The sequence below is a fragment of the Prionailurus bengalensis genome, chromosome D2 (genome assembly GCF_016509475.1).
Source record: "Prionailurus bengalensis isolate Pbe53 chromosome D2, Fcat_Pben_1.1_paternal_pri, whole genome shotgun sequence".
Lineage (NCBI taxonomy): Eukaryota > Metazoa > Chordata > Mammalia > Carnivora > Felidae > Prionailurus > Prionailurus bengalensis.
In genome coordinates, this window is record NC_057351.1 from 62,884,043 (window position 1) to 62,905,585 (window position 21,543).

At 41.3% G+C, this 21,543-nt stretch overlaps 1 protein-coding gene across 1 annotated transcript in view; it reads left to right on the plus strand.

The window, feature by feature from the left end:
- SORCS3 (sortilin related VPS10 domain containing receptor 3) overlaps positions 1 to 21,543 on the plus strand; it is a 591,280-nt gene that overhangs the window by 489,852 nt on the left and 79,885 nt on the right. Inside the window, exons 10-13 of the mRNA XM_043597460.1 lie at positions 4,389 to 4,535; positions 6,065 to 6,167; positions 11,711 to 11,787; positions 14,894 to 14,985. Of these exons, the coding sequence (XP_043453395.1) occupies positions 4,389 to 4,535; positions 6,065 to 6,167; positions 11,711 to 11,787; positions 14,894 to 14,985 (419 nt within the window). The remainder of the gene's footprint in view (positions 1 to 4,388; positions 4,536 to 6,064; positions 6,168 to 11,710; positions 11,788 to 14,893; positions 14,986 to 21,543) is intronic.

Sequence of the window (21,543 nt, forward strand, 5' to 3'; positions counted from 1 at the left end):
TGGTATACAGTTCTATGTGTTTTGACAGGGATATGCAGTTGTGTAACTATCATCATTATCAAGATAGAGAACACTTCTGTCACACCAAAATATTTCCTTTTTGTAGTCAACCATCCTCCTACCCTAAATCACTGATTTATTTCTCTCTCCTGATTCACCTTTTCTAGATTTTCATGTCACTGGAATTATACAGTAGATAGCCTTTTGAATTTGGCTTCTTTTACTTAGAATAATGCATTTGAGGGGCTCCTGGGTGACTCAATTGGTTAAGCATCCAGCTCTTGATCTCAGCTCAGTTCATTATAACACGGTTTGTGAGTTCAAGCCCCACATTGGGCCTTGTGCTGATGCTGTGGAGCCTGCTTGGGATTCTGTCTCTCCTTCTCTTTCTGTGCCTCTCCAACTTGTGCGCACACACTCTCTCTCTCTCTCTCTGTCTCTCAAATAAATAAATAAACTTCAAAAAATTAAGGGGCGCCTGGGTGGCTCAGTTGGTTAAGCGTCCGACTTCGGCCCAGGTCATGATCTCACCCTTCCTGAGTTTGAGCCCCACGTCGGGCTCTGTGCTGACAGCTCGGAGCCTGGAGCCTGCTTCAGATTCTGTGTCTCCGTCTCTCTCTGCCCCTCCCCCACTTGTGCTCTGTCTCTCTCTATCAAAAATAAATAAAATGTAAAAAAGAACATTTTTAAAAAATTAAAAAAAATAATAATGCATTTGAGATCCATTCATGTTGTTGAATATCAGTAGATATTCCTTTTTTATTGCTGAGTAGTATTCCATTTGTGGATATGCCCTAGTTTATCCCTTCATTCAGCAGTTGAAGGACATTTAAGTTGTTTCCAGTTCTGTGAGCTAATGAATAAAACTTCTATAAACATTCACCAGAACATACTTTTTTTTTATTTCTCATGGTTATACACCTAGGAGTAGGATTGTGGGATTGAATGTGTTTCTAAAGTGGCATCCCCACCAGAGATGTATGAGAGTTCTGGTTGCTTCACATCTTCACCAACACTTGGCATTATCAGTTGAGTGAGTGTGTGTGTGTATGTGTGTGTGTGTAGCTACTGTGAAGGGGCCTAATGGCACCTTATTGTGTGTTTAATTTGAATTTCTTAATGACGATGTTGACCTCCCTAGGATGGATAAAATGAGACCCTGTGAGTCATCCATAGTATTTTGCTTTCTTTGCCCATCTTATTGATGTTTCCTTGCTTTCTCTGTCCCTTGTGCCTGTGCCCCGCCTTTGCTTTATCATGACTTTAAGTGACCCATCTTGGGCTAAATGATCAACTGCTGTTAGATTCCACAGGGCCATCTTTCCCAAACTCACCTTGACCCGCCCCTCACCATAGGTCCCACTGTAGGGACAGCCCACAGCAGACCATGATAATTGTTTTTCTCAGCAGAGCCCCGGTTTCCTTGTCCTAAGGGCCCAGGGAGGTGAGCAACAGATGATCATGCCACCTGGACTTAGTACTCTGCCAAGAGGCTGCTGTCAGTTTCCCTTCATACCTCAAATTGATTCCCAGAAGGAAAGTGGGCCAGGCAGGCCCACACTTGTCCCACCCTCTTCTGTGGGCACCATCACAAGCTGTTGCCCTTCTCTTTGAACTCTGGGGCCAGCATCTGCGGCCATGCTTCTGATTTCAAATAACAGTGGGAGGTCACATGGTTAGAGTTTATCAGATGCCAAGTATCTCTTTGGATGGAAGAGTTAAAATGTGTGTTTCCTTCCCTAATCCCTTTATGTTGTATGTAGTGAGGGTAAGTAGTGTTTCATGATACTTTTGCATCAGAGACATATATGGGTCTACATGTATACTCATGCATGTATATGTGGGCGTGAGGACTAGACTGCAGCATAAACATATTTCATTCTTGGGCCGCAGTCAGAAAGGTTGAAAGCTGTTGGTCTAGGGCATGCAAAAGCAAAGGGCCCTCCAAACTTACAGTCCTTTATACACGATACAGAGCCAAGAAGCAACTCAGTAATAATGTAAGGATTTTAAACAATCCAAATGCAAGTGGGCAGTGTTCTGTTCTTTCAGACTGGAGGGAGATTGCTTGTGGCTCCTTTGTAACTGCAGGAGAAACACCTTCAGAGCTGCAGATGGGTTCCTTGGAAAACTCTCCTTCCTATATCTTTTCAGACCCCATTCTCCTAATTTTTCTCTCCTAATATGTCGGGATTGCAAAAATTGCTCATCTGAATGGTGGAGTGCTCATTGGGAAACTATGGTAGTGACCATTCCATTTGCCAAAGACACTCATCCAGAAGAACTGGACATAGCTGAATGGCTAGTAATTCATGCTGTAAGGCATCCAGCTAGGAGGCAGCAGATGGGGGTGACAGGAGCCCCACATGAGATGTCTAAATCAGACCTGTATATTTTGTCCCAGGAAGTAGACAGCAAGGCCCTAGGTACGTGTTGTGTTGGAAGGGGCCAGCTGGCTTAGATGAGACAGTTCTCTAGATCATTATCTGGTGGCCCAACAGAAAAGGTACCAGCTCTGTGGCTGAAGATAATACCGAAAGTCCTCCATCAGACAGATGGTTCTAAAGAAACACAGGGTCCGGGGCGCCTAGGTGGCTAAGTTGGTTGAGCATCTGACTTCGGCTCAGGTCATGATCTCACGGTTCGTAGGTTCGAGCCCCGTGTCAGGCTCTGTGCTGACAGCTCAGAGCCTAGATTTTGCTTCAGATTCTGTGTCTCCCTCTCTGTCTGCCCCTCCCTCACTTGTGCTCTCTCTGCCTCTCAAAAATGGATAAATGTTTAAAAATTAAAAAAAAAAAGAGAAAAATAAAGAAACACAGAGTCCACTCTCTGTGAAGAATGATTGATAGTCAGGTTTAAGAGAAACACTTTTGAAGTTGATTTTAAAGACTGAGGTGGTCTGAGAGACTCAGAGCCCCTGGATGAGCATGTAAGACACCAGTCTTCCTGCAATGGCACTGAGTTTAAGCAGTGAGGGCAGGGTGGGTTTGTCTTGGGAAGGACAGAATTCTGACACCAGTGCCCCTCCCCCTACTTCAGCTTCTGTCTGTACCCACCTTCTGTTCAAGTTAGGAATCTAATCAATTCCACTGTTGGCCATTTGTCAAATTCTCCTGGTGGTGTCCTTCCCAGATAAATTCTATTCTCTGCTTGACATTCTTTGTCCATTATTTTGTTTTGTTTTTTTGTTTGTTTTGTTTTTGTTTTTATTTGGGTTGGCATTCTTTTTCAAGGGCAGTCAGGTTACTTTAAAAGAAAAAACAAAAAAAAACCCCAAAACTTCTTATTTCATCAACTGAATTATGTAATTAAACAAATAAAAGAGCTGACTTCTGTGAAATTCTTTCCCACTGTTATTCTGCAAGTTAACCAGGATCCTAAAAGAATGGGGAATAAATACACTTAAAATTCTGAGGTATCTATTTCCAGAAAATCTACCATTCAACCTCATGTTTATATGTATTTAAATGATTGACTTCCCTTTTGGCTTTGGAACATGCTGGGATTATACAGGAAGTTAGGGAATCTTTCTTTGACATAGAGTGTTGTTATTCTGAGTATCAGTTCATTGCCCAAAATGTAGACATAGAAGGAATAGAAGTTTGAGTTGAATCTGTCCTTACTCCAGAACCTTTCTGGATCATAATTTTTTTTTTTTTTAATTTTGTGGTGATGCTCTTCTGTCTTCTAAATATCAAGGGTATGCAAATTCCAATACATCAGGAGCTTTGGCAAGAGTGCTGTGCATTATCTCATGTATCCATTGTTAGCCAACTGAGGAAAATAGGAAGGGCAGGTCTGATTCTGTCTGTTTCAAAGTGGCCATTGGCTGAGACCCAAAGATGATATGGAAGTTACGCAAAGTCACACAGAGAGCTGGTGGCACAGCCAAAGATGGATGCCAAGTCACCAAGCTGGGTCATCTGCCTACAAATAGATGTCTCACTACTAATTTGGATGCCTAAACTTCTAGCATTAGGGATTATACCTTTATGCTTTCAAAATCTGCCTATAAGCTCCTCCTGAGCAAAAGTGCATGTTCCCTAGAAGAGTTAACTCCTTCGGGTATTATCAACCACTGCCACCTCAGAGGGAATGTTAATAGTTAAGGACGGATAAAATCCTATAAACAAAGTGTAGAAACATGTGAAGTGGGAAAAAGAATATCAGTAAAAGGGCAATGGGACATCTGGGTTGGTGTCAGGTGAGGAGAGTACAGAGATTAACTTATACTTCTCCCAAAGACCACATGGCATATGGCATTTCTCACCATGTTCCTCCTCTTCTATTCTTTTGTACTCCCAAAACCCCATGGAAACTGCTAGTCTTCTCCAAGAGTATCAGCATTTGGCCCAACATGGTTCTCCATCTCTTGCCCTTTTTCCTAGGTAGCAGGTATCAAAGGGATATTCTTGGCAAACAAGAAGGTGGATGAGCAAGTGAAGACATACATCACTTACAACAAGGGCAGAGATTGGCGCCTACTTCAAGCTCCAGATGTGGACCTGAGAGGAAGTCCGGTACACTGCCTGCTGGTTAGTCATTCAGTCTCACATGAGGTCCATGGGCAAGCTGGTCACCTGGGATGTTGCATGAGGGGCTTTCTTCCAGCACGGGGTTCGTAGGAACTTGGGTGGTGCCGAGCAGGGATTTCCCACAACTCCCAGGGAGATGATCTATGGACTCAGATTGCCATACCACCTGGATGGAAAGTTCAGTTGAAACCCACAGGCTTTTACTGAAAATGTACTATGTGCTCCAACTCCTAAGATAAAGAAATGTTTAAGAGAAAGTGCCTGTGTACCAGGGTCCCAGACAGAGCTCATGGATAGAAACACATTTGTTAACTGATACTGCTGTGATACGGTTTGAGAAATGTTTGATAGATGCCAAGGGAAGCAAAAGTTGCCTTGGAAGCCCAGAAAAGGTCAGGTGTGTCCACATGGGATAGGAGCTAATCTAGTAACATTCCCAGGGTGACAAGTGTATGGAATATTGAGGTTGGCACTAAGGGCGACATGCTGTATAAGTTTTTTCTGCCCTCAGGTGTGACAACTCTTGGTGGGGAGGGAAGACCCATCATTAACCGTGAAATTCACAACCTTCATGCTCTCCTAGAGAGGATGCTCTCTTCTAAGGTCCCAGAAATGGTTATGTGTCCCCTTAGCCAAAAGTTGCCTTCTGCCACTTATTAAAAAGGTTTATTAGGCATTTACTGTATTCTAGACATTATATCAAAGACTGGGGCTGTGGGGACATACAGGGCCTTTCCTCTTTTGTAGGTTACAGTCTAATCCCATGTTTTCTGCTTGAGGTCTCAGGAAGATCAGAGACCAATGTGCACCCACCTCTAGGAGCTGGTCACAGAATGAATTTTATTTTTCCCTAGGCCTTACCCAAGGCTTTCTCTTATTTTCTTAACCTCATTTTCTCCTTTCCCAATTTTCATCATTTTCTTGTTTTTACTTATTATACAAGATATATCTCTATAAATGCCTAATCCTTTTTAAAAACACCTAAATATGAATAAATGAGTAAATACATTTATATGAGTTTTAGACAATGACTTCAAACATTTCAGGTAAAATTCAAGTAACATCATATACAGAAATTGCATAATAAAAGAGGAACTGAAGCAATCTGGTTGAACAAGAGGGTAGAGGGCGTGGAGACTGCTTCACATAGCTTCTCTCCCTCCCTCCCAGTGGCCACCTACACCTGTAAAAAGCAGGATGTGAATGTCAAGATCAGATACAGAGGAAGGTCGGGATCATCCTGTGGGAAGTAATGGTCAGGGAGGCTTCCTAATGCTGACTGTGAACTGGACCTTGATGGATGGGGCAGGGGTGATGAGGAAGAGGGGGCGGGGGCTACAGTTGTGATGGCGGGAGGGCAGCTGCAGATGTGAGCATACCTGCTGTCTCAGGGGGAAATGTCTCCTTGCCCAAATCTGAATATGTGGCTGTTTCTGGAAGCTGAGCATCTGGAAGGCTCGTCTCTGGTGGGGCAGGGTGTGTGTCAGAAGTTTGCTGGAATGAAGCTGTTTTCTTCTTTTCCGTTGTAGCCCTTCTGCTCCTTACACCTGCACTTGGAGATCTCTGAAAATCCGTATTCCTCAGGAAGAATCTCCAGTAAGGAGACAGCCCCGGGGCTTGTGGTGGCTACAGGTAAGGAAGACACTCCTGGGGCTTCTTCCTCTCTGAGGGCTTCTGGAATATGTTTATCACCTCTTTGGAATCATTTGAGCGTTGGGGGAAAGAAATGGGTGCTCTCCCCAGAAAATAGGCAGGGTTACGGAACCCCAGGGCCAGTCTAATGACCCAGGAAAAGAACTCCAGACACTTGACACTTCTAGGTTAATGAGCATCCCACACAGTCACAGAGCAGTCCCCTGTGCTTAGCAAGAGACCAGAGTTCCTCTCAAAGTAAACTGACTGATCAGAAGGCTTGTTTGTAATAGGGAATTCTCACTTTAAGACATCATGATATATGAACTTTCCAGCTCACCAAATATAAGTTGAGGTCATTTTCTCTTTACACAGAGGATTCTTTGCAAAGGGTTTCACCCCAGAGCTGTTTTTAATCAGGAGGTCTCTGGTGCATGTAAAGGTTTGTTTACACATGATTAACCACTTGGCTAAGAGCCTGGGGAAAAGGGCAGAAAAACCTAAGGTTGCATTGTTGGAACCACTGTCCACTGAACATCAATCAGAAATGAAGATAAAGCAACTCTGAAATGAAAAATGAAAGTCTCTGGGGAATGTGTTCTGATTAGCATGCATTTGATTTACATGTACCTTTTCAGGAATACATTGATGGCATAAGGCAAGGCAGGCTTCTAATCTCAGAAGTTAGAGCTCTGGTGTTAGGCTCTTTTCTAATGAGAGAAGATAAATTCACAGTGACTTCCTGAGATGGTATATTCTGTACTGTCTTATCAACTCAAAGCTCTGGCTCCTGGAGTTACTGCCCTCCTAGACAAGACTTCCTTCTCCTTGGCTCCAGCTGCATGAACTTCTAAATACCATCCATGACTGACCACACTGATCAGATTTGCAGCAAGTGTAGCCCTCTAGCATTCCAGTCCATTTCTCTCAACCCCGTAGGGATTGGCTCCCCATATTTAACACCATTGGCTTCAGGACTGGCTTCCGCCCAAGATAGTGAGTGATGACGGCAGGCTCTGTTACTGTTCTGGCTTGGGGAGTGATCCCCAAACCCCCAATCCTTGGGGGCTGAACCTCTCAACTCAGGGACTGCAATACTCTCTACTTTTCCTCAAGGCCTACAGGACATCCTGGGGTGGAGTAGGAGGAACATGGAAAACAGTAATCAATAATCAAAGTAATATTATTTAGCATGTTAACTATGTAGCCAGGCATTGTCCTATGTGGCTTAACCACTCTGAACTTCAGTGTTTTCCTTGGTGAAGTGGGATTAACAGTATTGACATAACAGAATTGAAGGATTCAATGAAGAACTGGATTTAAGGCACTCGAACAGTGCCTAGGACATAGCGAGTACTCAATACACGTTACCTGTTATCATCAGTAATATTACAGTTTAGCCCTGTTCATCTTGCATCAGAAGACTATGTATGATTTGGGCATCTCCTTCAACAGAACCCATAAATCATATGCATACACTATGCATGCACTGAATGAATGAATACACTCCTTGTTGTCCTGCTTTCCGAGATGAGCTCTGACACTCACTAGCCTTATGAATTTGGCTTAGTTCTTCAACCACTGGGCTTCGTTTTCCTATTTATAAGACAGACTTTCCCCCCCTACCTTGTGGGGGGCTTGTAAGAATTAGAAGAGAGTGTCCATAAGACCCCCAGCAGAGTACTCAGAATACAGTGAGGTAGGATTAGTTTAGTTATTACCTGTGACCATTATGTGTTTCTAAATTAGTCAAATGTTAAGTCTTTATAAATTGACACACATGGAGACATTATAGATTTGTTTTGGAAAGTTTTTATTTGTAGACACTTGACCCTTGAACAACAGGGGGAGTTGGGGGCGCCAATCCCTGCATCATCAAAAATCCACATATAACATTTGAGTCCCTGAAACTTAACTACTAATAACCTAGTGTTGACCAGAAGCCTTACCAATAACAAACAGTTGATTAGCATGTATTTTTCATGTCATACGTATTACTACTGTATTCTTATAATAAAGTAGGCTAGAGAAAAGAAAATGTTATTAAGAAAAGAATAAACTGAGGGTTGATTGGGGGTGGGAGGGATGGGAGGGTGGGTGATGGGTATTGAGGAGGTCACCTGTTGGAATGAGCACTGGGTGTTGTATGGAAACCAATTTGACAATAAATTTCATATTAAAAAAATTAAATCATGAGAAAGAGAAAATGCATTTATAGCACTGTACTGTATTACTGGAAAAAAAAAATCACACATAAGTGGACCTGCGCAGTTCAAATTCATGTTATTCAAGGGTCAACTGTGTACCAGAATTTACTAATGCCTTTTTTTCTCCCCTTTGTAACTCTCATAACTTTGTATGGCTCTTTTCCATAAAAATGTCCCTGGGACTTTGGGAAGGCTATAACACAGCCGAGGAGAGTCTGACAAAAAGCCAGAGCTAGATGTCTAGCACATGCCTTCATGTTCCCAGCTTCTGCTTAGCCTGCTTGCCAGCTCTCCCTGGGAGGTTGTTTGTTATCAGGAAAACAATTATGAAGTCAGCCACGGGTGCCCTCAGTGGCCTGCATGGAGCCTGTCTCTAGGGCCCTTTCCCATGTCCAGGCATTTCACCTGCCTCCAGGTGCCTGTGACCCTGGGCCCCCTTCCCTCCGCCCCTGGTGCTCACTGCCTCTTCCTCTTTGCCCTGAGGTGTATTCTTGGGGGAGCTGCATGGAGGAAAGGATTTGTCTCCAACTCCTGTTGAGTCCATCTCAGAGGGCAGATAGAATGCCAGTCTGGAGAGTTTGACAGTTGCTTTTAGCAGAGTGGGGATACTAGGGCTCTACATATTCTTACCACTGTGTTTTCAAGCAAGGTGTCAAGACCCTACATCTTCACAGTGCCTTGCAGTGTGCAAAGCGCTCTCCGTGCCTCCATTGCACAACAGTGCTAGGATGTGAAAGAGGTGATGACTCTCCTTCATTTACAGATGAGGAGATGGAGGAGGAAGAGGAAGAGGTATTGTGCCCACACCAACACTCTGTCTGGTTCCAAGTCTAGTCCTGAGCCCCTTCACCTGCCAGTTGCAAGATACCCCGGGCTCCCTACCAAGCTTCCTGTGAACTGAAGCTCCATGGGGGCGCTCTCCTCCCTGCAGTGGGTTGTGCCCCGTCTGCTTCCTTTTCCATCTTTTCACCGAGCCCTTAGTCCCCTGAATGGGTATCTGTGCTAGCGAGACCCCAAAATTATCTCTTTTCTTTCTTTCTTTCTTTTTCTTTCTTTCTTTCTTTCTTTCTTTCTTTCTTTCTTTCTTTCTTTCTTTCTTTCTTCCTTCCTTCCTTCCTTCCTTCCTTCCTTCCTTCCTTCCTTGCTTTCTTTTCTTTCTCTCTCTCTCTTTCTTTCTTTCTTTCTCTTTCTTTCTTTCTTCCTTTTTTTTTTTTCTTAGCACAAGTGTTTAAGGAGCAGAGAAAGGTAGCTTTGAGAGGAAATGGGAATTTTTACAAGTTGTTTAAAGCTTCCAAAAGGGCAGTAGAGCCTCCAGGACTGACCAGATAAGCCATTGGTGAGAGAAGCTTTGTGTTCTTCTCTGTGTCTCTCCCCTTCCCCTTTCCCATCACATCTCTTAAGTGAGGAACAGCTACATCCTCTTCTAATCAGATCAGAGGTCACTTTGGTGAGCTTCGCAGTCCCACGTCAGCCAGGAAGGCGCCTTATTCAAATCTTCCTTATCTGACACCATAACCCAGATTCTTCCTGTCAGGGATTCCCCATAGGGCCATTTAGGGACTGCCTGTGTTCTGATATCCAGTTGTCTTGGAGACATCTTTTCTGTCCCTTCATCTGGGAACCAACTTTTTTGGTTCTTGTGCTCAGTAGCAATTTTTTAAGGGCTCCTTTCAGTTGGTGGAAGATGTTTCCAGAAAAAGACATTGCTGTGAGCCTTGGATTCTCATCATCACAGAACCTCCAAAGTCAGTCTGGTGGAGCTTTGAAAGAGAGGGGCTTAGGAAGATGACAGAACCAGCTCCTACAGAGAGCACGAGGTGATGAGACAGACCCTAAGAAGCCATTACAGGAATAGCAGATTCCAGATCAAGGGTGACTGTGCTCCTGTGCCTGTCTCTAGCTCTTTGCCACCTTGGTAGACATTCCTGATTGATCCCTATACTCTGTTCTCTTGAGACTAAATATGACTTCAGAATCCTTCTTGTCACAATGCTCCAGGCAGCCATCCCCAAACGACACGAGTTGATATTGTCTGCCCCATCCCTCCTTTCTTTCTTCCAAAACCTGTATCTAGAGAGTTGAATTCCAGATTCCAGACAGATCTCCACAGAGCTGCTCATGGTGCCTCTCTTCACTCCACTCACACCTATTGCCTGAGCCCTGAGCCCTGGGGTTATTTTTGGAAGCCAGAGTGTCAAAACAAGTTGGCTAGCTGTGTGCTCCCTGGTGCTGATGGGAGCTTGACAAGCTGTAGCCTGGCTTTAATTTCTCATTTTGAAGCATTAAATGTCAGGAGCTCAATTAACATTTTCATTATTGCATTTTTATTGTGCTCTTATTTAGGCTACAGATGTGTGGGAGCTAACATTCCTTTCCTGCTATTTTTAAAGAAAAAAATATCAGCCAAAATGATAAATTCTTACATCTTTAGGGTACTCTCCTGGTGCTTGATATGTCCCCAAATACACATCAATATCAGAACGTGATTTAATCATTTGTTGACTCATTCATCCATTCCACAATTATTTATTGATCAGTTAACTACTGCATTTGGGGCACTATTCTGGGCTCTGAGGTGGGGGATGCCCATTGGGGAACCTTGGGCAACATACGTGGACCAGAAAATCTTGATCATTTCCTCTTTTAATAAGTATAACCACTGGGTGATGATGCTCAAGGGAAGGAAAAGAAGGGGAGAGAGCATGAAGTTGTGAAGTGATGGAGGAGGCAGTAAGTGTGGCACAAACCAGATGATTTCTCCTGCAGTGCTCGATAGCCATGATCTGCTGAGGATAGTCATTTTATTCTGGCCACCCTATAAATTTGGTTACGTGGTCGTTAATATGGGGTCATTCATCTGTGTGGCACCCAAGAGACAGGTGGACATGTTTGAGTTGGATATACACTCACATGTAAACACACACACACACACACACAAACACACCAGTTTTCCTTAGGCTAAAATTATCCATGAGGAGGAAGGTATCCTTAGGCCCAACTTCTCCATGCATATCTATTGTTCCACTCTGCCACCTTCAGAAAATGCCTATAAAAATAAATTTTAAGAGACTATTGGTAAAAGCATGAATAGTTCAAGAGATCCAAGCTCATTAATACTGGGTCTTTGAGTCTTACCATTTAAAGATGAATTCCTGTAATATTATTTACTTGTGTTCCCATATTACATTTTTTCTTCTTGCTGTGTTTTTGATATGACACCAATAAAGACACTGCACAAATCAACTCTAAACATACTTAGAAAATCATTACCCTCTGCGACCCCTACCCTCAGTCCCAAATCTGCAAGTAATTGCAAATGATGTGCTTATGTTTCAGGCAACATTGGCCCGGAGCTCTCATATACTGATATTGGTGTGTTCATCTCTTCTGATGGGGGCAACACATGGCGACAGGTAACTGGGAGAATTGGGAACAGGGAAGAGGCATTTAGGGCAAGTTCTGTCAACATCTCTTTTTCCTATAGATTCTCGGGCTCATTATGACTTTGTGGTTGCAAAAAATATTGAACTACCTGTTCAGTTTGGTCCATTTTCCTGACAGATGGACAGGGGGGTAAAATGGAAGTATTGGGTAAGGAATATGAAAAACTGGAATTTTCCCATTTTTTTCCATTCTTTCATTCAGTGATAAGTATGGAACAGCCACCAGATGCTAAGTACTGTGCTAGTTTCTGGGGATACAACCGGTGAAATCATTTCTATCGTTAATGTGCCATGGGACCTATCTGCCCAGATAGGTCCCTTTACCTTTCAGGGTCTGTTTCTTTATCTACAAGATGAATAGGTTAGGATAATAAAAACCCAAGGCTGTTGAAATCTCTTGTGATTTAAATAATATGTAGGCCCAGCCTTAAGTAAGTATGAAGCAGCTTAATAAATACATGACTACATGAAAAATTAACTCAATTGTATACACATTTGTAGCACACTGTCCAATAGAAGTTTCAGCAGTGATGTAAATGTTCTGTGTCTGTGCCATCCCAAGTGGCTACTGAACACTTGAGATGTGGCTAGTGTGACAGAAGAACTAAATTTTTTTATTTTATTTATTTTAATCAATTTAAATTTAAATCGTCTCATGTGGCTACTGTATTGAACAACACAGATTTATACAATGTCAGCTAGGTGTCAAGTACAAAACTGAGGAGGCAGTTGAATATTTTGGGGTCCCTTTCCTCAAAGAGTTCAAAATTAAGTAGATAAAATAGTTTCGTAAATAACTAACTGGAGTTCAGAGTGATTGAATTATTTTCGTGGCATTTTTAGCCTGCAGAGTAAAGGGAAGAATTGATTCTACTTGAGGAAACTGGGAAAGACTTAACAAGAAGAGTTGACATTTTAGTAAGTCTTAAAGATGAGAAGGTTTTTACCTGAGGAAGACAAAGGAAGAGCACTGAATGTCTTGGTGAAGGGGAAGCCATCATCTGCAGTCTAGTTGGACAAGTTCCTGTTTGGATCCCTTAGTGAAATGTCATCACCATCACCAGCATCATCATCACCACCCCCATTGCCACCGCTGTCACCACTATCACTATCAAGAGAAAAATTTACATAGGACTAATACTTACAACCAGCTATTTTAAGTATTATAAGGCATACGACAAAGAATAAGTTAAGGTTCCTACCCACAAGGCCAGAATCAGGCAGATGAGGAGAGGACACATAATTAAGAACATACCTTCAGAATATAAGATAATCACTTTTTATAATTTTTTGAATTTATTTTTAGAGAAAGTGTGAGCAGGTGAGGGGCAGAGAGAGAGAGAAGGAGAGAGAGAGAATCCCACGCAGGCTCCATGCTGTAAGTGTGGACCTGACACGGGGCTTGATCCCATGAACCATGAGATCATGACCTGAATCAATATCAAGAGTTGGACACTTAACTGATGGAGCCACCCAGCAGCCCCAAGATAAACTCTTTTAAGTGTTAAATTTGGATGGAAACTGGAACATCAACTCTTCTGGTATATAAACTCCCAACAACAAACCATTGTCCCTCCCACTCAAGAAATAGCTCACCTGGCCAGGTGACCACCGCAACATCCCTTCCTTGTGTTGTCACTACTTTGGTTTTCTTTTCTCTTTTTGTAAATAGCTAAGGATTTCAGTTTCCACTCCATTACTGTACAGGACACTTGTTAGCATTGGCCAAAATGATAGAGAGGAAAGTGTAGATAATGACTTTTTTCTTTTCCCCATGGCAAGAATCTTCTTGTACTCCTCAGCCTCACACTTAAATCCAGCATCTCCATTATGTGGATTATCACAGAGCCTACCTTTGAGCTCGGGAAAGAAAATGCTGTCATTGTAAGCCCAAAGTTCATGTTTATATATGATATATAAATGAATCACCCTGAGGTCCTTTTTACATTAATACTACCATTAGTATGGACATTCTTATTTTCTTAAAAGACAAATGTGAGAAAGGAAACCAGTTGGGAGGTTAGGTTTTCCTCCATGGCGTTCCCTAAGGCAGACCCCATCCCTCCTATTCTCTCCCTTTTAAATATGTTTAGACTCCTCACTTTTTCTACTATGTCTCACTTAACCCAGCATCCCAACCTCTCCTTCTAGGCTGTAAGAGCCACCACCAGTGGTTAAGAGCTAGAGGGATTATCCAATTCTAGTTTCTTCTAGAAGATCTATGGTAGGAGGTTGGTTCTCTGCTAGAGAAATGTTTTTTTTTTCCTGTTTCAGGTTGGAGATATGATAGTTGTATATAATAGAAGCATTGAGTTGTGTGGGATTACCTCTGAAGTTCTCATAGCTCAGAGCCTGGCATCATAGTAGACACTTAGGAAATGCCTATGGATGAATGGATCACTGAATGCTTGAATGAATTAATGGTTGCATGAAATGAGTAATGGACAAAAGGATGAATCAAAGAATGGATAACTCTACATCCCTGGAAGCACTGTATTCCAATACACCTTCAGAATCTGCAAGGGCCAAACTTAGGCCTTCATCCAGCTTGCACGGAAACCTAGGAGGCAGTGTCTCAGTCTAATAACTCAGTCATCATGTCTAGAGAAATTGTCTTTACATTCCTAGATAATTTATGAACAACACTGTAAGGGACAGAACATTTATAAATTAGCAAAAACCTGAATAGTTGAGAAAGGAGAGAACTGAGTAGTGAGTTACTCAAAATGCAAAGATGGGTAAACATTTTTAAGTCATATTTTCCTTTGGGTTACCTAGCTGAGCATGCATCTTGTCTCGTCTTCTTGTAGCACACTGTATTACACACTGGACACAATACTAGTGGAAGGATCCCTGGAAATTCCGTTTCAGTGAACTAGGGAGAGTTATTTGCTCTCTGTAAGTCCATGTCCTTATCTATTGAGTGAGGATGATAGTACTTGCCAAACTCCCTGGTAGGGTTGTTGGAAGACTCAGAACCTAGAGGAAACGATGTATGTGAAAGACTTTGTAACAAGCCCTGTGCAAATGTGAGGCATTGCTATGATTGTTGTTGTTGTTGTTGTTGTTGTTCCAGATCTTTGATGAAGAGTACAATGTCTGGTTCCTAGACTGGGGTGGCGCCCTCGTGGCCATGAAACACACACCTCTGCCAGTCAGGCATTTGTGGTAAGGACAGCTCCCTACCCTATTAATAAGCTTTTTTTTTCCTTTTAGTGGAAAGTGTTGGGACAAGTTTTTCTGCATGACTTTGTACCCATCTACCCATTTCCTCATCCATTTATTCACCCATCCATCCATTTAATATACATTCCATCATCTAACTCTTACGTAGCAGTAGACCAGATAATTTAGATGGGGAGGTATGATAAATAGAATAGGGTGGTAGAAATGGTGCTCAGATAAGGCAGAAAAGAGCTGGAAGGACATGTGGGTTCAAGCAGCCAAGATTAAGAATCCAAAATACAGGATATAGAAATTGCTGCAAGAAACTTAGGTTCATGTAGCAGATACTAATTTCAGTTCTAGATAAGTTGGGTTTGAGATGTCTGTGAATATTCAAGCAGAGATGATGATTATTTGTCAGATATATTCATCTGAAGGTCAGGACAGCGGTCTGAGCTGACACTCTAGACTTGGAGTCATTAGCCATTAGATGATGGGTAAAGCCATGGCAGTGGGCTCAATGGCTCAGGAGGATAGGTACAACAAGGAGAAATCAGGGATTTGTATGGACATGGTTGAATATCAACATACAGAATGGGAAATAAATTATGGAACAAAGAAGAAGTAGCCAAAAAGAAAAAAAAAAGCAAAAAAAAAAAAAAAAACAGGAGAAATGTTTTCATGGATGCTGAAGAAAGGGGTGATCAATAGCACCAAATTCTATAATTGGACCAAATTAGTTATGGAATAAAAAAAATGTAGGATTAATCAATGTAGAGTAGTAGAGGAGTTCAAACTATACTTTGTTAGAGTAGATTCAAAAGAGAAGTGGGAGGGGCGCCTGGGTGGTGCAGTCGGTTGGGCGTCCGACTTCAGCCAGGTCCCAATCTCGCGGTCCGTGAGTTCAAGCCCCGCGTCGGACTCTGGGCTGATGGCTCAGAGCCTGGAGCCTGTTTCCGATTCTGTGTCTCCCTCTCTCTCTGCCCCTCCCCCGTTCATGCTCTGTCTCTCTCTGTCCCAAAAATAAATAAACGTTGAAAAAAAAAATTTATTAAAAAAAAAATTAAAAAGAAAAGTGGGGTTGAAAGACAGATTGCAATAGATTTATGAATGAAATGAGTAATGAATGAATGATAAGCAATGGAGTAAAATGGAGACAGTGGAGATAACTCTTCTCAGTAAAGTAGATTATGGAATGAGGTTGTGTGTATATATGCAAGACCCTCCAGTGAGGACAAAGATCTGTGAGAATATATGATGATGATGATGATGATGATGATGATGATGATGATGATGGTGAGGACGACTGATGCTGTTGTTTGTTCTTGCTTTTGGCAGGAGATAAGTAAGTATCATGTGCATTTATATGCTGAAGGGAAAGGATTTCGGACTTCACATGCAGCAAAGTGAATATTTGAGACTGAATATTTGGGAGTAGAGGGTACTATCCCGAGTACAGTTGTTGGGGTGAACCACAAGTTGGAGGATGGACTCTGGCTTAACTCCCAGACCCTTGATTTTGGGAGACTATCCCTTTTAAAGTAAGAGTTTTACTGGGAAGTATCAGACTGTAATCAGGAAGAGGCATAGGATTCCCAGGTGCCAAATTTAGGCTTCAGCCACCTTGGAAGGACTTAAAAAGTTTTCTCTCAGTTTGTCCTTTTATTGGGTTAAACCATATGAACTTGCCATTTTTGGGGGATGAAAATAGTCAAATATGGTCAGTTTCTTAGAGCTGAAGTTAGCATGAAGTCCAATGGTTTTACCAACTGCTATATTTTCCTATGAGATTATGAGATTGAATTTTGAAATGATACATGGAGCCATTTGTAAGGAAAAGTACTAACTGATGAATGAACGTGTAAAGGTTCCCATTGTAATTGTTTATCACCCTGTTACTACTGATTATATACTTTTTGGGTACAATCAGAAGACCGAAATTACTTACGCTAATGACAAAATTTTTTGAGGAATTCTTACATTCCAGACAGCATTCTAAACCCTTTAGTAAGTTAACTAAGTTAGTTCTTGACACAACACTAGGTATGTGGGTACTCTTTTTATCACATAATTATAATAGCATTGAAATGCAGACATAATAAATACTTTGCTCAAGGCTACACAGCTAGTACCTGGCAGCACTAGGTTGGGTCTCTGCTATGGATGCTCTTCTGTTTTAACTGAATTTTCCAGATCTTTACTGAGTGTACAGAGGCTTATCACATGGTCCTAGCTCTCTAGGAGATCATAGTCAAGATAAGGAGCTTAGACAGTCTATATGTCACCAGAAATCCAAGCAATGCCTGCTAAAGCATGCTGGCCCGGTGCGTTGTTGGGATCTTAGTGCAGGATGGAGTCCTGCCCAGTGTGTAAGGGATCTTCGTGCAGATGGTGACAGGAGAGTTGATTTTTGAGAAAAAGATGCCAGGAGTCAGAGGACTGATGAAAGCAGTCAAGGGAAGGGAAACCCCTACCAAAACCTGGGATTCAGGAAAATTGGGGAGTGTTAAGAAAATATATCTGATTGGAATCAAGAATCTGAGTAAGTTAGGGTGGGTAGGACTCATTGGAGCTTAAATCCCAGGTTGAACCTGTAAGTAATCTCTTTTATTGCAAAGACCTGCGTCTTTGTGGAGGGAAGAGTTTCTCCACTGAGGATAGAGTAGGACTTGAACTCTCCGAAAGGATTACTTGACTCTTAAAACACATTCATTTGTTTATTTGTTTTTTTCACCAAGAAAGGCAACATCTTTAGCCCCTATCAAAAAATTTCACTTATGTCTCAATAAGAGAATTGATAAATGCCCTGCAGACAGATATAGCTGAGCAGATTTCCTCCACTTAAGTCTTGAGAGAAGGGGGGCAATAGCCCCATCTCACACTTGACCATCACCCTCCTGCTCTTTCTCCATTATCATAGGAACCTAGTACTTACTTAGTGGTTGATTTCTAGACCCTTTTGCACAACAGTTTCCTTATTCTAAGGAAAAGAGGAATTTGGTGGTGTTGTTTCCTTTGGGGTACAGAAAAGGAGAGGGTATTTGGCATGAACTAGAGAGTTTTGGTTTTGGTTCATCTTACCATCCTTACGTCTGACTGTTCAGTCTGTTCTGCAGTTCTTTCCCACCCAAGACCTGATCACTTCCCAAAGGAGCATTTATCTGGGAATTTTTGGAGGGAAACCATGCATGCTGGGAAAACTTCTTAATATTCTTTCAGGGATACGTAAGTAGGACAAAATCATGTCTCTCAAAATCCTCAATACAAAGTTTGAGTTTTCCCTTGTTCCATGAAATATCTGTTTGTTTGTTAGAAAATGTTTTCAAAGCTCAGGAGAAAATAGCTGCATTCACGTTGAATTTCCTCTTACAGTAACAGTGGTAATACTACCTTCCATTTGCTTGCCTACTCCAAGTTACAAAGTATTTTTCAAATGAAACTTTTGAGATAGCATTTTCTCCATTTAAAGGATGTTGACACTGCTGTTTGTCATAAATACTACAAATATTTCCCTGAACTTGGACGCCACCCATGATTCCTACTTGCTTGCCTACCTATGAATGCCAGTCTCTGAAATCATCTCTGCAATGGTTAAATACCAGCTATTGGGGTGATGTGTTAGAACACAATAAGAAATACCTTATTCAAGAATTCTCCTTTGCACTTCTCTTTCAAAGGCTAAGTGAGTATTTTGTAAGGACTTGACCATGTCATTATCATCAATGTTCCCTTATGAAATTCTTGACTGATATTTGTCTCCTGCTTATGAACTGCAAGCTTGTGAAACACAAGCAGTTTCTTCATCACCAGTAGCTTCTAATTAAGTCACAGCTTTCAAGGTAAACAAGTAGCTCATTTTAAGTGGAAGAAAAGTTAACTAATCAGTTCATTGTCATTTTCTGTGTAGGCCTCAAACTGACATCATTTTGTACATAGATGTATATATATTCACATAGAAAAAAACAACACCAGCCTACACGCTCTCACACAAGGGTATAGTGGTTCTCAAATTTAAATAATAGCTACATTGCCTTTCAGAGAAAATAGGAGTCATAATTGAAAAGCTGAGGAAACTTTAGCTAGGCTAATAAGGCATGCTGTTTCCCATAAATTGAAATGATAGGTAGCTAGATATGCATGAAGACAAAACAGCATACAAATGAACCCATCTATTTGTGACCGTGTACTCTTGGATGCATAGAGATTAGAACCTAAGTGCTATTTCAGGTAAGCCCTGCATCCAGCATTATCTTTATACCATAGATGCATTAGGGTAAAGTGAATAATGGAGCCCTATGGAATGCAGTGCTCTAATGAAAACTCAAAATAGTCAGAGCTACTAATCTGCAGGTAGATTGGGGTCCTACTGTTTGCTTGCCCTGACAAGCTGTCAGTGTCTCCTTTCAATAGGATGTTCTTGGAAACAGGAAATGAAACATCACCTGGCCTTTTTTGTTCCTTTGTTTTTCTATAAATGGCTGTGAGTGTTAGTATTTTGTTCAGAAAAACATTCACATGAAAACAACAGTTCCAACCATACATGCCTCTGAAAAGGGAAAGTACGTGTGCTATTGTGAAGAACTTCCAGGTGGCTAAAATGTTACCACCTCATGTGTTTGTGACAAAATAAGATGGAACAATGTACCTCACCAAAGGGAGGACACTGATTCTCTGGGGAGGACTTCGTTGTCCTTGGAAGATATCTTCCTTTTAGTGGATCTCATCTCAGTATTATAAAGTCATAGATGCTGGAATAAGGAAGGGTCTGAGAGAATGTGTAGTCTGGTTTCACACCTAGTGTAGTAGACACCTCTTGGACACCCCAGAGGATCCCCCTACTTCACCACAATACTGCAGTGCTAAGCAACTCACATATACCCAAGACAGAGATTTCCCCATCTTGTATAATGTCTTTAGCTGTTAAATGATTGTTTTTAGGTTGAGCAGCAGTGAACCTACTATAATTAATGTCCACCATTACCTGTTCTGCTGCCCAGAGCTATACTGAATAAGTGGGATCCAGAATTGCACATAATTAAAGAATTATATAGCTGGAAAGGACCTCAAGAGGTCTCTTTGTCTAACCTTCCTAGGCTCTACAAAATGATCAGATATGCAGCTCAAGACTGATTTTATGCATTTATGCACTTTGCATTCATTGAGCATATACTATCTATCCAGCTTTAGTTTAAGGGCTGCGCTATAAAAACGAACAAGACAAATACTTGGGAGCTTAAATTATTGTGCAAAAATATTTGACTATTCTCTTTAAAACCATTATGAGAATGGAAATATTTTCTCTTTTATCTGTATTTTTAATTGATATTTTTATGCATCCAACTACTTATTTCTTTCACAGACATTGCCCCTTTTCAGTAGTCAACAAATAGCGTTTTGTTTAACTAAAGCTTTCTTACTAAAAAAAAAAAGTAAAAGACATGATAATTAATTCAGCTCTATTCTTCTTTACCCTAAGCTATCTTCAATTCATATAAACTGTTTTCAGAACAACCTGTTTTTTTTTTTTTTACCTTTAATCACATTGAATGTCAGTTTCTCTACAATGGTTGTAACTAAACAGAGTATTTAGGATTTAATAGAAGGATAGTTTTTTCTATTATGCATGTTAGCTATCTGTGAACACATAGTAGACTCACATAGACTCACCGTGGCTTGATTACCTCTTATAATAGCATCATTTCTAGAAAGTATGATTGACAATGACCCCAGTTGTTTTCAGCTTGAGCTTACCATTAGTTCTTCTTTTCCTTTCTCTGACTATGGAGCTTTTTTTTTTTTTTTTCTAATTAAGCATTCTGTTTTAAGTTGGTCCTACCTTATAAGTGACTTCTAAATCTACATTGCCAACATTGATTACTCCCCAGAAGTTTAGATCCATCCATCCAAAAGTCTCCTTGACAATGTCTCAACCTGGAAGTTCAAAAAGCACCTAAACCTTGATGTGGACCAAATAAAAACAAACAAAAAAAGCTTTGCATCTCCTTTTCATCCCTTTTCCCCATCTCAACAGCTTAACCCTAAAAATCAGTTGTCCATGATTTATTTCCTTTGCTGAAGCAACCTGTATACATTATATTGCCTCCACCTCTAAAAGTATCTTTTCCATCTCTTTCTCCACTACTATAACCTTTGTCCAGGCCCCTGTTCTTACTTGGTATCTTACAATTGTTACACTTTCCCTCAGCTCATCTCCTTGCATCCACTTTGAGTCCTGACAATCCATTCACTATAAAGAAATGAAAATTATGTTTTAAATTTAAAGCAAATTATATCTCTCTCCTTGCAGATGGAAACAAGGTCCTTCGTAGTCTGTCTGGTCTTGTTTTCTGACTCCGTTTTCCTTCTATAATCTACTTTCCCACTGATCTACAGCCATTGGCAATCTTTCTGTTCTCCCTTGTGAAAGCAACTTCCTTTCACACTAGGTCTTACCTCTGGAATGGCTCTTACCAGGGTCTAATCAGCTTGTTCCTTATTATCATTCAGACCTCAGTTGAAATACAACCTCTTCAAAGAGGACTTTCTTAAACTTTCAATACA